General features: G+C 42.8%; 1 protein-coding gene and 1 pseudogene across 1 annotated transcript; one reads left to right on the top strand and one right to left on the bottom strand.

Moving 5' to 3' along the window:
- Positions 1-6,415: 6,415 nt before the first annotated feature.
- LOC120023724 (muscarinic acetylcholine receptor M5-like) lies at positions 6,416-7,996 on the top strand. The gene has a single exon (XM_038967791.1). The coding sequence runs from the start codon at positions 6,416-6,418 to the stop codon at positions 7,994-7,996; it is 1,581 nt and encodes a 526-aa protein (XP_038823719.1).
- Positions 7,997-10,114: 2,118 nt separating this feature from the next.
- Positions 10,115-17,640, bottom strand: LOC120023308 (annotated as a pseudogene).
- Positions 17,641-21,129: the final 3,489 nt, after the last annotated feature.

The raw sequence follows: 21,129 nt of genomic DNA, 5'->3' as shown, positions 1-21,129 counted from the left end.
TTTAAAAAGCTTTTACCTCAGAACAAGACAACGATAACAGACGATTCCCCCATGTGCATCACTCTTGTTGCTGTTCTGCAAACATCCCCAAAAAATTGCTTAAACAGACTATTTATAAATTATTTATAGTAAAACTGGAGCTATGTTTGGGCTTGCCTTACTGCGCATACAGTAGCGTGAAGATGTTTCCCCTACAATTCCGGATTTAGTGTAGGTCCATTGAGCTGGCAAGCTGCTGAAGTCCCCAAGCTTTGAAATCATTGCTGGTGTTAGTCTGACCATTATGACTTATGTTTTGCACCATTTTTGGGGAGAAATGGAAGTCGTGAGTTCTTGCTTTGTTCAAGCCTCTCTCATGCTACATACATTTCCTCCTCAATTGCTTACAAAATATTTGTGGAATGGAACAATGGTTTTCTTTGGCCCTACTATTTAGTGTCTCGTGCTATGTGTTTGTGTGTACCTGTATACATGCATGCATTTTTGCCTGAGTGTGTGTGTGTGTGTGTGTGTATATTTAAGCATGAGAGTCATTTTTGAGTCAGAGACTGATCTCGAGAACGCCTCGTCACTCAAGTGTCCGGGCATACTAGTCATAATTAATTAATCCACTTCCTGGCATGGAACTAGCTGACTGAGAGAGTGTGAGAGAGTGGCCTGGCCTACCTCTCCAGACCTTTTTACTGCAAGAGGAGAACAAGCTCTTGCTGGAGACCCTCAGTCTACTACACAAGGGCTTACTCCTCAAGCACACATATTCCCATTCGTTAGGCGTAAAAAATGGACAGAGGTGCCAACCTAGAGTACCATTGTCGAGGGAGGCCAGTAAGGTTACTTTGAACTTGATTACGTCTGCCATTTTGCCTCATGATCAAATAAAAAATGGATTTCTTCGGGGCAAGCAGTTCATGGCGAATGAGAGCGTCGGCGTGAGAGACCGATAGATTGAAGAAAAAATACAGAAAGGGAGAGAGAAGAAGAGAGATTAGTTCAGAATCTAAAAGGACAGTGCAGAGAAAAAAACAGCTGCCAAGTGCTACCTGGGCTCTCCAGTGCTGTGATGTCGATTATGTGAGTGATAAAATGTCACAGTAACAAGCTGAAGGGCGATCCAAGGGTTCGCTGAGCCTCCCTGTGGTGAGTGGAATGTTATTTGTGTGGGCCTCAGGCTACCACAGTGTGCCAACAGAATACCAATGAGTGGAGAAGTTACTTAGAAGGATAGGTCACTGTAATTTAGTTGGTAGAGCATGGTGCTTGCAACGCCAGGATAATCGGTTCAATTCCCAGGACCACCTGCACGTAAAATATATGCATGCATGACTTTTGGTAAAAGTGTCTGCTAAATGGCATATATTATTATTATCGGTCACGATAGGGTCAAAATACTACTGGAAGGTGAACTGACAGAGACTATAGATTAATCTACCAATGCTGAGATGATAACAGATGAGGTCTTCTGATATCCAGGATCAGAAAAGGAGGAGGTGGTAGTCTATCATAATAGAAATCCTGAGACAGCCAATCTAAAACTGGGACAGCAAGTTCAGCAAGATATTGCACACATGTACTGTAAATGTTTCCATTGTTACAACTTACAGCAGGACTCAAAATGTATTTGAAGACCATATGAATACTGTGTTTCATTCATTTTGGGACAAAGATCTCATAATGCAGATGTTTTGAGAAGGGGATCGACCAAGCAGGTGTCTATTACTGAGTGATCCCATTGATCCTAAGTATCATGGACGAGGCACTGTACGGTGGATGCCCTAAACTGAGCATCTGTCACCCCCTCTCAATAAAATGGACATTGGAAAATAATAGGACTTTGACGGTTATGTCGATTTTTGTAGATTTTTTTTGAGCTTGTAATGTATCTTTGAAAATTAGCTACAGCATTTACGACACAGCTTTGGTGACACCCCTGTCCCAAAACCGTATGATTTTGACCGTTTGGAACTTTTGCTAAAAAGCTTCTCCTCCCTACCATGCCGTTCTGCTCGTAAAATGATTACCAACTTTCTGCGTTGGGGAAGCTACTCTGAAAATATAGTTTACCAAGCTACCAATTACTTCATACTGGAAGAAGTTATGCTACACTAAAGAAACCCTTAAGAAAAATATAGTTGACTTAACTAAAGAGACTTTGAAAAATTGCAAGAACAGATCACACTGGAATCAGATGTTAACAGAAGGTTTAATTTAGCCTATTAAACACTAAAACAATGTGTCTAGTGAGGATTAGGAAGGTCCCATGCCGAAAACAATTAAGGAAATGATTGCCTACTTCTTGCCATATCTTTTGTGTGTAGTTCCTGTAGTTAGCTACACCACTACATGGCAATAAAGTAATTAACTACTGAAAATTAGCCACCAAGATTTGAATTTAGTTCAACTACCACCAAGCTACTACAAAATGTAGTTAAGTTAGTTGAACTACATGTAGTAGTTCAAACAGGGGTGCAACTTCGGTTTTAGAAGTGGGGGAGACATATATATTTTTTAATCCTGTCGGATAAACACTCCAAACAACCTACCCAACCGCTCGGAAGTGTCCGCATATTCCTAAAGAACACCGGTGCCTTTTTTTGTATCACATTCCAATGATAAAACTGGGCTGGGACAAAAATGCAATTTCAGAATGTGTGTGGGGGATATGTCCCCCCGTCCCCCGTCCCCAGTGAAGGTTGCGCCCCTGAGTTCAACTACTCCCCAGCACTGCCAACTTTACCATCTTCATGTAAAAATGACAAACTACTGTTGAGTAAACGATATCTACTTGAAGATAAAGTGTAATACCCCCCTTCCTAAAATGTATATAATAAGACAATATTGATGATTATTATTTTTAATTCACGGTTATGGTCCATAATTGTCGAATATATGATTATTGTCCCAGCCCTAGAAAAACATTACCCCTGTTGGATATTCTCCAGCAGCACAGATGACGTGGGACATTGGGTACTTTAGACTCATGGCAGCACGGAAATACTGTACAGAGGTGCTAGTGGGCTTCGACTAATTACCGCTGTGATATCCATGTAGCGAGCATCCATGTCAGCTCGGCAAGATCAGGCAGCTTGCGAGGCTAGCTAGTGGGAGCATGGTTTCAAACATAAGCACAGGTTGGCAATGGCAAATGCTACAAATGCTACCATCCAGATACCTTCAAGCTTCAACCAACTTTCATGTACAGTATCACACATTAGATGTATGTTCATGGTAGTAGACACAGTCAAACCTATACATCAAATATGACACACTACATGTTGCTCACATTTCTTTTAACCATACCATTCCTTCATCTCACCATCATTAGAGCTGTGGTTTTCTTTCCCTACTGGCAGTGTTGTCCAGAACAAAATATTAATGATAGGAAAAAAAACATTGCTTTCATGTGACAGAGAAACACAGGGCAGAATAAATGATAGCAATCACTCCAATCACTATTTCATTCCCACAGACTCTAAGGGTGCTATTACATTGACATATGCCTGAGTTCATCATTAAACTGAATAACCTGGCAGGAAGAAATAGGCAGAATGTTGAAACGAGTTCTTGAAGTGCCTGTCTCCAGGGCTAGATTTAGGACACTGTTATAACCCAATTGGTTGGAACCGGTCCCAAGGTTGCATGTTCAATTCCCATCGCGGCATTATAACATACACGTCAGAAAATGTAGGTGACTTTGGAGAAAAAGTGTTATTCGTAGGGATAGGCGTCCCGTCAACAGTTGTAAATCATGCAGCGCCTTGTGTCACCATCACAGATTTTAGAGAAACAACAAATGTCGGTACATATGTGTCTTATATTAACAAGAATTTAAGCTTCAGCCAATATATCTGCACTGTCCAATTTACAGTAACTATTACTGCGATTGTTTGCTATATTACTGCTATTGTTTGAGGAGAGCTGCTGACAACAAACTTTTTTCACTGCAATAGGTTTGATAAATTCACCTCTGAAGGTGAAATGTGTACTTACATTCTGAAATCTTGCTCTGATTTATCGTCCAAAGGGTCCCAGAGATAACATGAAGTGTCATTTTGTTAGATAAAATCCTTTTTCATATGCTAAAAAGGTCCATATAGCATGCACGATCGATTTTGTATTTCCACTTGTTCAATTTGCAAAGAAAGGAATCTGTGAAAATCTAACCCTAAACATAGTTTCAACCAGTCAAATCACATTCGTATTTATTCCTCAGAGATCCTAGAACATAACCAGACTTCACTATATCATTAGGGGTGTAGTATATCCTATAAGACACCAAATTTGGTCAGAGAGCAACGCCTTCATGGCACGCCGATGACGCGGGCGGTCTTCACTTGATCGACTGTAACTTTGTCAAAGAAGCACCAATCGGGGTCAAACAAAGCTAGCTAGATAGCCAATGAGCTGGGCTTTACGGGAGTATCGGGAAACCCTGTATCTGTCGCAAAATGTAGCTGCTAACCTTGTGCGACAGCAAGCCTTTTCGTTTTGGACAAAAATAATACGAATATGGAGAGTTATGAAGTTATGAAAACTGGGTGGTTTGCAAATGTTGAACTTTTAATATGGCTACTAATACTGGAAAAGCTCAATCAAAGTCCAAGTATACAGATTTGACGATATTCTTGCAGAAAAAATGTAATGTGAATGTAAATGTCTCCTTCATGATTTGCCCAAATGTACCTGGGTGACTTCACACTAAATGTCATGTAGTTTGCTCATACTTCAAGTTATCCGTCTGAAACTTTGCACATACACTGCTGCCATCTTGTGGACACAATCGGAACAACCAAAGTGATGGCTAGATGTGGGACCTTTCTGTTGCATTTCAAAGATGGTGGTAGAAAAAAGGGTAGTTTTTTTCTTTGTGTTTTCTTCTACCAGATCTATTGTGTTATATTCTCCTACATTCAATTCACATTTCCACAAACTTCAAAGTGTTTCCTTTCAAATGGTGCCAGGAATATGCATATCCTTGCTTCAGGGCCTGAGCTACAGGCAGTTAGATTTGGGTATGTCATTTTAGGTGAAAATGGATAAAAAGGGAGCTATCCCTAAGAAGAAGTGCTAAATAACTAATGGACAAGTCAGGTAGCCTGTCTGTTTGTTGCACAGTTTCAATCTACTTAATCACAAGCCATGACATCGATGACTTTTAAAAACCCTGTCAACCCAGTCAGAAGCATAGTGAAGAGACTGAAGCCAGGATAACAGTACGGAAACATTGAAACAAAGACATATGCCAACGTTTTGGGATTTAGCACCCCCAGCATCCCCATAGTGATCTGAGGTGGATTAATCTCACATAAAGGTGTGTGGAGAAACTGCAAAGGTCCAGGTTAATTTGTGCTTTATCAATCCCCGTCGGTACACAAGGAGTTCTAAGCTAAGTGACCTAAGAACTGGGATGCTGCTCTTCTTTCAGCTGGGTGAACTCAGCCAGGAGGTAGAGCAAACACCTGCTACAACCTACATCTCACTAGACAATTTAAACAAGCTCTAGGGACAGAAATGACAGCTCCTTTTGTCTGTTAGTTGATTGATCCCTCAAACCTCAAGCATATTTCCTCTAGCTCCACTGATATCAGTCTTTGTCATCCAGAAGCGATCCCTTCATCTCCCTGGTTACAGAGAGCCACCGAGACAATACTGTGACATCTAAATCCATTTAATACAGCCAATAAACATGCTTGCTGATATTAATGAGCAAAGGACTCATTTTTGAATGACCTGGATCTCAAGTGTCACAGCTGTTTGGCTAGACTGCTTAAAATGAACAATGTGCTCATCTGTGAAGCCTTGTTGTCTGCTGATGTACCTCTGTACTGTAACAAACTGTCTGTAATAGACCTCAATACAGCCACCTATGCATATATACAAGATGAATTACCAAGAACTAGAGCAAAGGATACGTGAGTGCTTATATGACCTAATGGCCCTAACATGTTCAGACATGCATTTATATATGACATTGTTCGACATGAGCTTTTTTTTGGCAGTAATCATACACTTTTATATGACACAGCACGAACATGCATACTACATGTAGGTGCTATTATCACATGTTAATTATATTGAGGTCCTAAACAGTCTTACTGAGTGGTTTTTCAAGGTGCATGGTCCCCATCTTTGGCCAGTGTAAACATTGGTGCCCTACACACTAACTCACATGCTGATGATTGTTGATTATTACTGCCATCTAGTGGCTAGTGGCTCTTATGGCACTACTCGTTGTACATTTACATGGAGTTTTGAGATTGCATCAGGAGATCACCTATAAACTGCATTTGTTATTTTATTAACTCACTTTATTATTTCTTCTTTTCAGGATACCCTACTCAAGATGGCGCACCCGACAGACTACTCTCTCATAGTCATACCACTGATACCACAATAAGGACAACTTGAGAGAAACAACATGGAAGGTGAAGGAATACAGAACTCATCTATAATTGGCAATGCGACCGACATCCACCTTGCCACACACAGTCTATGGGAGGTCATAACCATAGCAACTGTGTCGGCCATCGTGAGCCTGATTACGATAGTGGGCAACATCCTAGTGATGCTGTCATTTAAGGTAAACAGCCAGCTGAAGACAGTCAACAACTACTACCTGCTGAGTTTGGCTGTAGCTGACCTCATTATAGGTGTGTTCTCTATGAACCTCTACACCTCCTACATACTGATGGGATACTGGGCACTGGGGAGTGTGGCTTGTGACCTCTGGTTGGCTTTGGACTACGTGGCCAGTAATGCGTCAGTGATGAACCTGCTGGTCATCAGTTTTGACCGGTACTTCTCTATCACCCGACCTCTGACCTATAGAGCCAAGCGCACCCCCAAACGGGCTGGGGTCATGATAGGCATGGCCTGGCTGGTGTCACTCATCCTGTGGGCCCCTCCCATACTGTGTTGGCAGTATTTTGTGGGGAAAAGGACAGTCCCTGAGAGGCAGTGTCAGATCCAGTTCTTCTCTGAGCCAGTGATAACATTTGGGACAGCCATTGCTGCGTTTTACATCCCTGTGTCGATCATGACCATCCTTTACTGTCGGATCTACAAGGAGACGGAGCGTCGCACAAAGGACCTTGCTGAGCTCCAGGGCATCAACAGTTCCACAGACGCTGGTACCACCAAGCCCCAGAAAACCATAATCAGATCCTGCTTCAACTGCAACCAGCTCAGCTCTGCCTCCCGGGACAGAACCCAGGCCTCCTGGTCCTCCTCCAACAGGAGCCACGCAGCCAAATCAGCCGCTGCCACCAACGACGAGTGGTCCAAGAGCGACCAGCTGACCACCTTCAACAGCTATGCCTCCTCGGAGGAAGAGGAGCAGCCCGTGTCCCCGGGGGTCTTCCAGCCCACCTACCGGAACCAGTCATGTGGGCCGAGCACGGGTGCAGATGGCTGTGAGAATGAGCAGCTCAGCAGTTACGAGGACATCTTCTTCCACACGCCTCCCATGACCAACTCCCGTAAGAGCAAGAAGTGTGTGTCCTACAAGTTTAAACCAGTTCCCAAAGACACTACCAGCGGTGCCCAGCAGAGCAAGAATGGGGACACCAACATGGTCCCATCATCTTTCTCCTCAGCAGACTCAATGAGTGCCCCACCCTCCACCACTTCCTGCAAGCCAATAGATGCAACGAAGATCCAGCTGACCAAGAGGAAGAGGATGGTGCTGATCAAGGAGAGGAAGGCTGCTCAGACTCTCAGTGCCATCTTGCTGGCCTTTATCCTGACGTGGACACCATACAACATCATGGTGCTCATCTCCACCTTCTGCTCTGATTGTATCCCTGTGTCTCTCTGGCACCTGGGCTACTGGCTATGCTATGTCAACAGCACAGTCAACCCCATGTGCTACGCGCTCTGCAACAAGACCTTTCAGAAGACCTTCCGCATGCTGCTGCTTTGTCAGTGGAAGAAGAAGAGAGTGGAAGAGAAACTCTACTGGTACGGGCAAAACACTGTAGTGAGCAGCAAACTAACTTGAGCCATTCATTCTGTCCTTCCAGAGGAGCAAGTATGAAGACTATATGACTCAGATGCACATGGATATATTTCTGTTTGGTACTTGAATTATGCCTACAGGTAGGGTGTGTCAAATGTATTAAGGTTAGAGACAAGACTAGTTTGTTCGTGGTATTGTTCTTTAATCAGTACTTTGCTTACTGCTCACAAGAAATACAAAAGTGCTTTGCTGAAAATGTTGACACTACACCAATACATCATTGAATATGAAAATATTAAAAAAATAGCCCGACGTGCACAGAAAAGTGAGAGATATTTTATTAAAAAAACATGTTCTGATTATTTTATAGGTATTATGTTAGACTACATTGTGTTTGCTTTAAGGGCTATCGCAGTTTTTGTCTTGGTTTAAAAGCGAGCTGGATAACAAACGATTGTACACTCATCAAAGCCTTGTTCACGTGTGGCATTGACTTTAGTCAGATACAAACAATAAAACCTTCAACAGCCAATCTTTCCACAAGCACAAACACATACAGTCCAAATGAAGCCAGACAGCACAGAAACACAGGGGAAGAGATTTGATTAAAGTAAATGCTGAGGTTTCAGTATCAAATTCTTCTAAATAACTATTACTTTTATTATCGACTCAGCAGCTTTAAAGTGCACATAAATTTCATAAAACGTGATTTTATGCTATAGTTCATTGGACACTTCTGCATTAAATATACACCTGACCAGGCAAGCGCACAGATAGGTCTACCTGTGCCATCCCACCTGTCCCTTTGCCCTCCCACTCGCCAAGTGCCCTTTTGGATGGTGGTATATATACTTTTTTTGGTGTACAGGTTTTTTTTTCTTTCTTTTTTTTCCTGATCTCACTGCACCCAAGTCATTGTGAGGTCATCAAGTTCAGATAAGAATTAGCCTTTAATCAATTATAGTGGGTACCTCTTTGTTTGGCGGTTAAGACCCAAGGATGAAATCTTATCAGGGAGTGATTTCATCTGCCCAGGGTCACTATAAGTCACTTAGCACAGTGACAGCTCTCTACACATTTACATTCAGGGGGAGAGCAGGGTTTGATTCATGCACTGTTCTGTGTCATGTATTCATAACAATCTGTTTAACGTCCATTTGTCCTCAGGATACAGGCCTTTGTTTTGGTCATTCCGTATTGGACTTTATCATTCTCATCTACCCATTGATAGAAATAAAATTTAAAAAAAATTGTAATGACATCGCTGAGTACTACTTGCAATTGATCATAAGAAAATCTACTGTAAACTTACTGTATATAATCTTATTTGATTCAGTACATATTGGTTTTTCTACCAACAACCAACACATACATAGGTTATTCGATCAGTGATATTGGGTGAGTGAATAAAAATACTGCAAATGTTGTATTACACGTGTAATAAGCTATGATATCATGACCACAAAATGTTTTGTATCGGTGATCCTTTAGACTACAAAAAAACTGCACTTGCAATTTTGGGGGGGAAGGTCGAGGAGGAGACTTACATGTATGAAATCCCCAAAATAACGATTGATTTTTTTATTACTTAAAAGAATGTCTGACAAGTATTTTACAGTATTTTTGTCTCTGTGTATTTCTGAATTAAAGGTGTTGAACTATTGTCTCTATTACGTAAACAATGTTTTGAGAACCACTGCATAAGTACAACCACATATTATCAGGAATCAAGGTAAGACCCAAGTGCAGACTGTGTGAAGTAACAATGTTTATTGTAACCACAGGGGCAGGCAAACGACAGGTCAAGGCAGGCAGCGGTCGATAATCCAGAGCAGAGGCCAAGGTACAGGAAGGCAGGCAGGCTCAGGGTCAGAGACAGGCAGTGGTCAGGTACAGGGTCAGGACAGGCAAAGGTCAAAAACCAGTAGGACGAGAAAAAGAGAGACTAGGGAAAAACAGGAGCTGAGACAAACCTCTGGTTGGCTTGAACAAACAAGACGAACTGGCAACAGACAGACAGAAAACACAGGTATAAATACACAGGGGATAATGGGGAAGACGGGCGACACCTGGAGGGGGGTGGAGACAAGCACAAGGACAGGTGAAACAGATCAGGGTGTGACACCTATGATATTGATCAACCTAATCTCCAGACAACACTCACAGTTCATCCTTCGTACAGTCCCCAGTGCGGACCACCATCACTGTGTCCGAGGGTTTTACCATCATCCAGGCGTACTTACACAGGTGCTCCTTGTTGCAGTCCTTCTGCCAGTAGATGACGTTCCTGCGGTTTAGGTTGGCTCCAGCACAGGCGTCGTACCTCCAGCACCTTCCCGTCACACCCCAAAACTTCAGTTCGGCACAGTTCTGGAAATAGTTGCCGTTGTCTCGGTCCATGGTGGTAAACCTATCGGTTGTCATGCAGGTAGTTCTCTGTGTCTTGGGTGAGAGCGTCTAAGGCAGAGCCCTGGAACAGACCAAGATGCAGCCTGAACCCAGACCGCTCTTCCTCCACCATAAAAAGGACATACTCGCCCATCGTCTCGGTCCTGAATCCAAGATGGCGTAGCAGTGTAGACGTGTTTTGTTTCATCCTCTTGTGTACGTTTGTATTTTTTGTATTTCTTGTATATATATATTTTTTTAAATTCTATCTCTTTTCGATTTTTATTTCGATTATACCTTCCGGTAACCTACCTCACCCAATGTGATACGGAATCGCTATTATTTTTTTAACTTTGGAACACATTCAAGAACCCCCAGTAGCTAACCAGCTAATCAGCTACAAGCTATTTAGTCATTTTTAGCCGCTGCTAGCAGCTTTTACCTTCTGCACAGACACCAGCCCTGTTATTAGCCTGGATATTACTCTCCAATTTACCAGCATCGGACTGTCTCTCCACAACAACGCCGGATTCCTGCCGTAATCCCTGAGCCACTACTTCTGATCCTCACAGCTAGCTTGCAGCTAGCACCACTGCCACGAAGCTAGCACCAGTTAGCAAACACAATTCTACAATACCTCTTTCGCCATCGCCATCCGGCTTGGACTCTCTGTCGACACGACCACGTCTGGTCTGCAGACGAATACCCCATCCGCTGTGCCCTCAACCGGCCTCCGTCTGAGCAGACCCCTCCGTCTGAGCAGACCACCCCCCGGGCTACTAACTTTAAACGCCGCGTGCTAGCGTAGTGGCGGCTTCCCTGCTCCATCTACGGCTGCCCCCTGGACACTATGATCACTTGGCTACATAGCTGATGCCTGCCGGACTGTCCATTAATTCACGGTACTCCATTCTGTTTATTTGTGTTTTATTTGTCGGCTCTGTGTTTTAACTCAGGCTCTGTGTGTAGTTAATCCGACCCTCTCTGCCTAGTCGTCGCCATTTTTACCTGCTGTTGCTGTGTTAGCTGACTAGCTGCTGTTATCTCACCTGTTGTTTTAGCTAGCTCTCCCAATCAAGACCTGCAATCACTTTATGCGTTACTGTATGTCTCTCTCAAATATCAATATGCCTTGTATACTGTTGTTCAGGCTAGTTATCATTGTTTTGGTTTGCAATGGACCCCGTAGTTCCACTCTCCGTACCTCTGATACCTCCTTTGTCCCACCTCCCACACATGCGGTGACCTCACCCATTGAGACCAGCATGTCCAGAGATACAACCTCTCTTATCATCACCCAGTGCCTGGGCTTGCCTCCGCTGTACCCGTGCCCCACCATACCCCTGTCTGCACATTATGCCCAGAATCTATTCTACCACGCCCATAAATCTGCTCCTTTTATTCCTTGTCCCCAACGCTCTAGGCGACCAGTTTTGATAGCCTTTAGCCGCACCCTCATCCTACTACTCCTCTGTTCCTCGGGTGATGTGGAGGTAAACCCAGGCCCTGCATGTCCCCAGGCACCCTCATTTGTTGACTTCTGTGATCGAAAAAGCCTTGGCCTCATGCATGTCAACATCAGAAGCCTCCTCCCTAAGTTTGTCTTACTCACCGCTTTAGCACACTCTGCCAACCCTGATGTCCTTGCCGTGTCTGAATCCTGGCTTAGGAAGGCCACCAAAAATTCTGAGATTTCCATACCCAACTATAACACTTTCCGTCAAGATAGAACTGCCAAAGGGGGAGGAGTTGCAATCTACTGCAGAGATAGCCTGCAAAGTTCTGTCATACTTTCCAGGTCTATGCCCAAACAGTTCGAACTTCTAATTTTAAAAATTTATCTCTCCAGAAATAAGTCTCTCACTGTTGCCGCCTGCTACCGACCCCCCTCAGCTCCCAGCTGTGCCCTGGACACCATCTGTGAATTGATCGCTCCCCATCTAGCTTCAGAGTTTGTTCTGTTAGGTGACCTAAACTGGGATATGCTTAACACCCCGGCAGTCCTACAATCAAAGCTAGATGCCCTCAATCTCACACAAATCATCAAGGAACCCACCAGGTACAACCCTAAATCCGTAAACATGGGCACCCTAATAGACATTATCCTGACCAACTTGCCCTCCAAATACACCTCTGCTGTCTTCAATCAAGATCTCAGCGATCACTGCCTCATTGCGTGTATCCGCTACGGGTCCGCGGTCAAACGACCACCCCTCATCACTGTCAAACGCTCCCTAAAACACTTCTGCGAGCAGGCCTTTCTAATCGACCTGGCCCGGGTACCCTGGAAGGATATTGACCTCATCCCGTCAGTTGAGGATGCCTGGTCATTCTTTAAAAGTTACTTCCTCACCATATTAGACAAGCATGCTCCGTTCAAAAAATGCAGAACTAAGAACAGATATAGCCCTTGGTTCACTCCAGACCTGACTGCCCTCGACCAGCACAAAAACATCCTGTGGCGAACTGCAATAGCATCGAAGAGCCCCCGCGATATGCAACTGTTCAGGGAAGTCAGGAACCAATACACGCAGTCAGTCAGGAAAGCAAAGGCCAGCTTTTTCAAGCAGAAATTTGCATCCTGTAGCTCTAACTCCAAAAAGTTCTGGGATACTGTAAAGTCCATGGAGAACAAGAGCACCTCCTCCCAGCTGCCCACTGCACTGAGGCTAGGTAACACGGTCACCACCGATAAATCCGTGATAATCGAAAACTTCAACAAGCATTTCTCAACGGCTGGCCATGCCTTCCTCCTGGCGACTCCAACCTTGGCCAACAGCCCCGCCCCCCCCGCTGCTACTCGCCCAAGCCTCCCCAGCTTCTCCTTTACCCAAATCCAGATAGCAGATGTTCTGAAAGAGCTGCAAAACCTGGACCCATACAAATCAGCTGGGCTTGACAATCTGGACCCCCTATTTCTGAAACTGTCCGCCGCCATTGTCGCACCCCCTATTACCAGCCTGTTCAACCTCTCCTTCGTATCATCTGAGATCCCCAAGAATTGGAAAGCTGCCGCGGTCATCCCCCTCTTCAAAGGGGGAGACACCCTGGACCCAAACTGTTACAGACCTATATCCATCCTGCCCTGCCTATCTAAGGTCTTCGAAAGCCAAGTCAACAAACAGATCACTGACCATCTCGAATCCCACCGTACCTTCTCCGCTGTGCAATCCGGTTTCCAAGCCGGTCACGGGTGCACCTCAGCCACGCTCAAGGTACTAAACGATATCATAACCGCCATCGATAAAAGACAGTACTGTGCAGCTGTCTTCATCGACCTGGCCAAGGCTTTCGACTGTGTCAATCACCATATTCTTATCGGCAGACTCAGTAGCCTCGGTTTTTCTAATGACTGCCTTGCCTGGTTCACCAACTACTTTGCAGACAGAGCTCAGTGTGTCAAATCGGAGGGCATGCTGTCCGGTCCTCTGGCAGTCTCTATGGGGGTACCTCAGGGTTCAATTCTCGGGCCGACTCTTTTCTCTGTATATATCAATGATGTTGCTCTTGCTGCGGGCGATTCCCTGATCCACCTCTACGCAGACGACACCATTCTGTATACTTCTGGCCCTTCCTTGGACATTGTGCTATCTAACCTCCAAACGAGCTTCAATGCCATACAACACTCCTTCTGTGGCCTCCAACTGCTCTTAAACGCTAGTAAAACCAAATGCATGCTTTTCAACCGTTCACTGCCTGCACCCGCACGCCTGACTAGCATCACCACCCTGGACGGTTCCGACCTAGAATATGTGGACATCTATAAGTACCTAGGTGTCTGGCTAGACTGCAAACTCTCCTTCCAGACTCATATCAAACATCTCCAATCCAAAATCAAATCTAGAGTCGGCTTTCTATTTCGCAACAAAGCCTCCTTCACTCACGCCGCCAAACTTACCCTAGTAAAACTGACTATCCTACCGATCCTCGACTTCGGCGATGTCATCTACAAAATAGCTTCCAATACTCTACTCAGCAAACTGGATGCAGTTTATCACAGTGCCATCCGTTTTGTTACTAAAGCACCTTATACGACCCACCACTGCGACCTGTATGCCCTAGTCGGCTGGCCCTCGCTACATGTTCGTCGTCAGACCCACTGGCTCCAGGTCATCTACAAGGCTATGCTAGGTAAAGTGCCGCCTTATCTCAGTTCACTGGTCATGACGGCTACACCCACCCGTAGCACGCGCTCCAGCAGGTGTATCTCACTGATCATCCCTAAAGCCAAAACCTCATTTGGACGCCTTTCCTTCCAGTTCTCTGCTGCCTGCGACTGGAACGAATTGCAAAAATCTCTGAAGTTGGAGACTTTTATCTCCCTCAACAACTTTAAACATCTGCTATCCGAGCAGCTAACCGATCGCTGCAGCTGTACATAGTCCATCGGTATATAGCCCACCCAATTTACCTACCTCACCCCCCATACTGCTTTTATTTATTTACTTTTCTGCTCTTTTGCACACCAGTATCTCTACTTGCACATGATCATCTGATGATTTATCACTCCAGTGTTAATCTGCTAAATTGTAATTATTCGATTTATTGCCTACCTCCTCATGCCTTTTGCACACATTGTATATAGATTCTCTTTTTTTCTACCATGTTATTGACTTGTTTATTGTTTACTCCATGTGTAACTCTGTGTTGTTGTCTGTTCACACTGCTATGCTTTATCTTGGCCAGGTCGCAGTTGCAAATGAGAACTTGTTCTCAACTAGCCTACCTGGTTAAATAAAGGTGAAATAAATAAAAAAAAATCTTGGTGATGGCAATCTTTGTTCACTAGCTTGACGCATAGCTTGTAGCGTCCAGGCCCTTGGGGGAGGTGGTGGAGGCGTTCGTTCCCCAGCCAGTGGTCACCAGTCAGGAACCCTGCTTGTATTCGACACAGGTGCGATTGAAGTCCACGCTGCTGTTAACCGTGATGTGCTGTACTACGGTCCAACTACCCTCTTGAATGGCGCAGTAGGCCAGGATGGGGTAGTCACCAGGCTGAATCAGGTACATTCCATCTCTGGCCTGAACCCCTGAACCCATCAACATCTCATAACAGTATCTGGGGTACTCTGCAGGGTGAAAAAGCAACTAACTGAATTAACACCCACAGTACTTAGATCACACAAAGAGTTGATGGGTAACATGAGGTCAAGCTGAGTAAATCAAAGCAGATAATCTGGATTGCTTTTTCTAAGCATTACTTACACCTATTCAAGGTACTATGATGATGATTAAAGGGATACTTCAGGATTTTGGAAATTAAGCCCTTTATCTACTTCCCCAGACTCAGATGAACTGGTGGATTTGTATGTCTCTGCATGCAGTTTGAAGGAAGTTGCTAACTAGTGTTTGCGCAATGACTGGAAGTCTATGGCAACTGCTAGCATGCTAGTAGATACCATAGACTTCCAGACATTGTGCGAATCCTAATTAGCATTGGCACGCGAAACTACCTCTAACTTTCTTCATACAGGATGCAGACTCAGAAACATAAAAATTGTATCCACCAGTTCATCTGATTCTGAGGAAGTAGATAAGGGGCTTCATTGACAAAATCCCGAAGTATCCATTTAACCTGCCACTCCCTGTCTTTTCAGCGATGGACTAATCCATGGGATTTCAACGTGTTCATCAAACATTGATGCCCTAACATAATTTCTCAGCTGTTTAGTATGACAAAAGTGTGTCACAACGATACACTAATGCTCTTATTAGCAGATAACAAATGTGAAACGTGTATAGAAACGATGATGCAGAAGGGTCAATAAGTAATTCGGTCTAGACTTTGGCATTTGAACTACCTCCAGAATAATGGAGACTCAAAACAAACTTGTTTGTCTATCAGCAAAGATATGAGACTTAAAATGACCCCACATAGCCCACACATACAGTAGGGCTTCTCATTCTACATCATCAGAGAAGTAAAGCCCTTCTCAATCAATACAATTTGAAGCCCAAATTAAATCCCCCTGAAATGCTACATGACAACTACAGATCAGACTATTTAAGGTATTTGGAAGTAAGTATTTTATTATTATTATTTTTTAAACACAAGTAGTGTAGGAATGTATTTGGAAAAACACAGTTCCAAAACGCTATATACACAAATTTTTCATGTTGGTGTTTTTTCATCAGAAATGATTGCTTATGATTGCCTTCTTGTGTGAGTGTAAAATAGTACTGTTCAGATGCCTTATTCATAGATTTAAGATGTGTATTAAAAAGTTTTTTTTTTGTTGCAAAATGCTGTACAGTGCTTAGTGAAAGTCTATTCACCCCTTGCACAGTCTTCACATTTTCCTGCCTTAAAGATATATCTAAATAAAAGGATTAAAGGATGGAATTTTTTCCCCTATAGATCTACAAAACCTACTCCACATATTCAAAGTGAAAGAAAGTTAGAGAAAATGTTCTAAATGAATTTACAATAAAATAACAAAGATGTCTTGATTGCGTAAGTCTTCACACCCCAGAGTTAATACTTGGTGGAAGTACCTTTGGCAGCCATTACAGCTGTGAATAATTTAAATAACATTCTACACATTTTACACATAAATACTCCCATGCATTTCAACCCAGGTCTGTTCGGTATTTAAAATAATGTACTTGGAAGTAAGTATTTGAAAATATTTTCAAATATTAGGCTTTTTATAGAATATTTTTTAAAGTACTGTCACGACTTCCGCCGAAGTCGGTCCCTCTCCTTGTTCGTGCGGCGTTCATCGGTCGACGTCACCGGCCTTCTAGCCATCGCCGATCCACTTTTCATTTTCCATTTGTTTTGTCCTTGTCTTACACACCTGGTTTCAATCCCCCAATTACTTGTTCATTATTTAACCCTCTGTTCCCCCATGTTTGTTTGTGAGTGATTGTTTATTGTATTCCGGTCCGTTATTGTGGCCTTGGATTTATTTGACGTGTATTGTGATTATTGTTGAGTAAAATTGCGTACATTACTCATATCTGCTGTCCTGCGCCTGACTCATCTACACCAGCTACACACAGACGCATTACAAGTACATTCAAATACTTCCAATAGCTGTAGTTGATTTAGGCCACATTATTTGAAAATATTCAAATACACAGATGTATTTAAACATCAAATACACATATTTGAACCCAAGTCTGCTACAGATACAGCCACACGTTTCACTGTAGAATCCATCTCTACATTTTGTTAGTAATGACATTACATGAATGTCCATACCATTAATTCCCTGGTTGAGGACCACCTTGTGCTCTTCAGAGGTCAGGAGACGTGTGCTTTCAGCTACCAGGGATTCAGTGTGTACTCCCATCAGACTGATCACCAGTGCTGCTGCTGCTAATGCCACTATCCATGTCCCAAAACTCTTCTAACTGGATGTTCCTTCATGGTGCACAGACATGTGGATTCACCGAGTGGCAATGCATAATTTCTCAAACAATTTTACTACACTCATTCAAGAGATAATTATCAATTTTCATACATGGACAAAAATATGTAATTCTACTCCTGTCACAGTTCATAGCACAACAGTCCACTGCATACAATTACTAGAAATCCTACTTTAGTAACAATGAAACGTACTGAACTGTAACGGATGAACACCCTTATCTTCACTGTTACTGCACCACTGCCTGTGTGTGCTGAGCTCTGAGACTATCAGCTGTCAAACATACAGTACACTGTACTTTGATAGCACTAAACAGAGAGAGAAAAGTAGAGAGAGAGAGCAAATAAGGCTAATCAGGCTGCCAACCATAGACCCAGAGTCCACGGAGATGGAGTCCTTTCCACACAGCCTCTACAGGCCAGTCACGACTGGACTTCAGCCTAAGCTTCCTTCATGTCACAATAGGAAACACCAAGGGTTAAAGCCAGCCTTCACTTATCTGTGTCAAGTGGGATGGTTACCTCATATCTCACCTTCCAAACACTTCCTCCACTCTTGGGAAGTAGAGATTGCAACCTTTGTCTTGGTGTTGCAACGTCAGTTTGTTTTAGTTGATCAAGTGGAACAACAAACAAAACATCTTTTAAAATTGACTATTAATCACACGCATACCGTAAATTTGTTTCCCCATCCCCACACCTCCTGTTTCCACTTGTTATGCAAAGAGGTATTTTAGAGCTATTTGTGATTTTTTTTAAAGAATTACAAAGATAGATGATCTTCAACTATAAAGTCCTAAACAAAGCACCATAATGATAAGTCCTAAACAAAGCACCATAATGATAAGTCCTAAACAAAGCACCATAATGATAAGGCCTAAACAAAGCACCATAATGATAAGGCCTAAACAAAGCACCATAATGATAAGGCCTAAACAAAGCACCATAATGATAAGGCCTGAACAAAGCACCATAATGATAAGGCCTGAACAAAGCACCATAATGATAAGGCCTGAACAAAGCACCATAATGATACGTCCTAAACAAAGCACCATAATGATAAGGCCTGAACAAAGCACCATAATGATAAGGCCTAAACAAAGCACCATAATGATAAGGCCTAAACAAAGCACCATAATGATAAGGCCTGAACAAAGCACCATAATGATAAGGCCTGAATAAAGCACCATAATGATACGTCCTAAACAAAGCACCATAATGATAAGGCCTAAACAAAGCACCATAATGATAAGGCCTAAACAAAGCACATAATGATAAGGCCTAAACAAAGCACCATAATGATAAGTCCTAAACAAAGCACCATAATGATAAGGCCTGAACAAAGCACCATAATGATAAGGCCTAAACAAAGCACCATAATGATAAGGCCTAAACAAAGCACCATAATGATAAGGCCTGAACAAAGCACCATAATGATACGTCCTAAACAAAGCACCATAATGATAAGGCCTGAACAAAGCACCATAATGATACGTCCTAAACAAAGCACCATAATGATAAGGCCTGAACAAAGCACCATAATGATAAGGCCTAAACAAAGCACCATAATGATAAGTCCTAAACAAAGCACCATAATGATAAGGCCTGAACAAAGCACCATAATGATACGTCCTAAACAAAGCACCATAATGATAAGGCCTGAACAAAGCACCATAATGATAAGGCCTAAACAAAGCACCATAATGATAAGGCCTAAACAAAGCACCATAATGATAAGGCCTGAACAAAGCACCATAATGATAAGGCTTGAACAAAGCACCATAATGATAAGGCCTGAGCAAAGCACCATAATGATAAGGCATGAACAAAGCACCATAATGATAAGGCCTGAACAAAGCACCATAATGATAAGGCCTGAGCAAAGCACCATAATGATAAGGCATGAACAAAGCACCATAATGATAAGGCCTGAACAAAGCACCATAATGATAAGGCCTGAACAAAGCACCATAATGATAAGGCCTAAACAACTTATCTTCATGATGATTAAATATACAGTGAATTGTGTGGTGGTTCATTTTTGTATTATCAAATGAGGAGAGACAAACGTATCACACAAGTCAGAGTTATACTTAAACGGAATCTTTATTAGTGAGAGCTTTGAAATAGCGATGGCTGGTCGACGAATCACCATCTCTGATGATTCCTTGAGAGCCCCGAGACAAAAGTACAAAGGTCTTTTATAGCCAAGATACACCCCTTTCAACCTTGGGTCACAAGGTTAAGATTTGTATGAAAGATACCTATAATACATAGCAGACAGTATCTGCTGTGTCAACAGTTTTCATTGTACAGACCAGTGTCTCGCCCTCCGACTCCAAACTGGAACCATCTCTCCCTGGTACAGTATAGAACAGAAACATTAATCCATGCTCTGGAATGCTCTTTAGGTTTTATCACCCAAAAGACATCGTAAATCTCCTCTCAGTGTTATCTCCCAGAGGCCCATCCTCAGTAGAACACACATACAATAGTTAAGAATACTCTATTCTGTTGAATGAAACAACCATTTGATGCAATAAAAGTATTGTAACATAATCTTGCAATTTTGCTCTCACATTCCCCCATTTCGAGAGTCCTCTCAACTTAAAAGAAAATTACAAGATTTAAGAACATTCATTCACATGTCAAAAATGCATATATTCTACATAAACCAAGAAGCATAAAAGCAATAACTCATTGCATGGGTTCCTGCACGTGACCGGCTGCTATAGCACTGGCTCAGCCTCCTTCCAAGAAACTCAGCACTGTCTCCTATTTCAACCACCAACACATTTTCTAAGCATTCTAGCAATTTGTCTGGGAAGGTTATGATACAGTCACCTCCACGAACCCATGAAGAAAAACAAAAAATGCATACAGTTTATGAGATTCAAAGCTATATCTTCATAGACAGTGAAAAGCACATATTTAATGCATAATGCAGTGCATGCAACAATGGAGTTTAATAAAATAAGCTTTAGTTATCTATCACACTCCAATGGATCAGCATGGTATGGTGGAAATGATTATTTCCATCCCAGAAACTAAAATTAGCATATCTTGTTGGACCCAGAAACTAAAATTAGCATATCTTGTTGGACAAATCCAGGTAGTGTCACACCCTGGCCTTAGTGATCTTTGTTTTCATTATTATTTTAGTTAGGTGAGGGTGTGACATGGTGAAGTATGTGTTTTTTGTATTGTCTAGGGTGTTGTTTGGTTTAGGGGGTTTAGTAGAATAGATGGTTTAATGTTCAGTGTAGGTGTCTAGGAAAGTCTATGGTTGCCTGAATTGGGTCTCAATTAGAGACAGCTGGTTATTGTTGTCTCTGATTGGGAGCCATATTTAAGGCAGCCATAGGCTTTAGCTGTTTGTGGGTCATTTTCTATGTCTAGTCTATGTTGAACG

Source organism: Salvelinus namaycush, chromosome 28, assembly GCF_016432855.1.
Source record: "Salvelinus namaycush isolate Seneca chromosome 28, SaNama_1.0, whole genome shotgun sequence".
In the NCBI taxonomy this organism is placed as follows: Eukaryota; Metazoa; Chordata; class Actinopteri; order Salmoniformes; family Salmonidae; genus Salvelinus; species Salvelinus namaycush.
This window is presented reverse-complemented; position numbering and strand designations above follow the sequence as displayed.

Bases quoted from the DNA above. Each gene is read 5' to 3' on its own strand.
- LOC120023724 (XM_038967791.1), top strand. From the start codon at position 6,416: ATGGAAGGTGAAGGAATACAGAACTCATCTATAATTGGCAATGCGACC.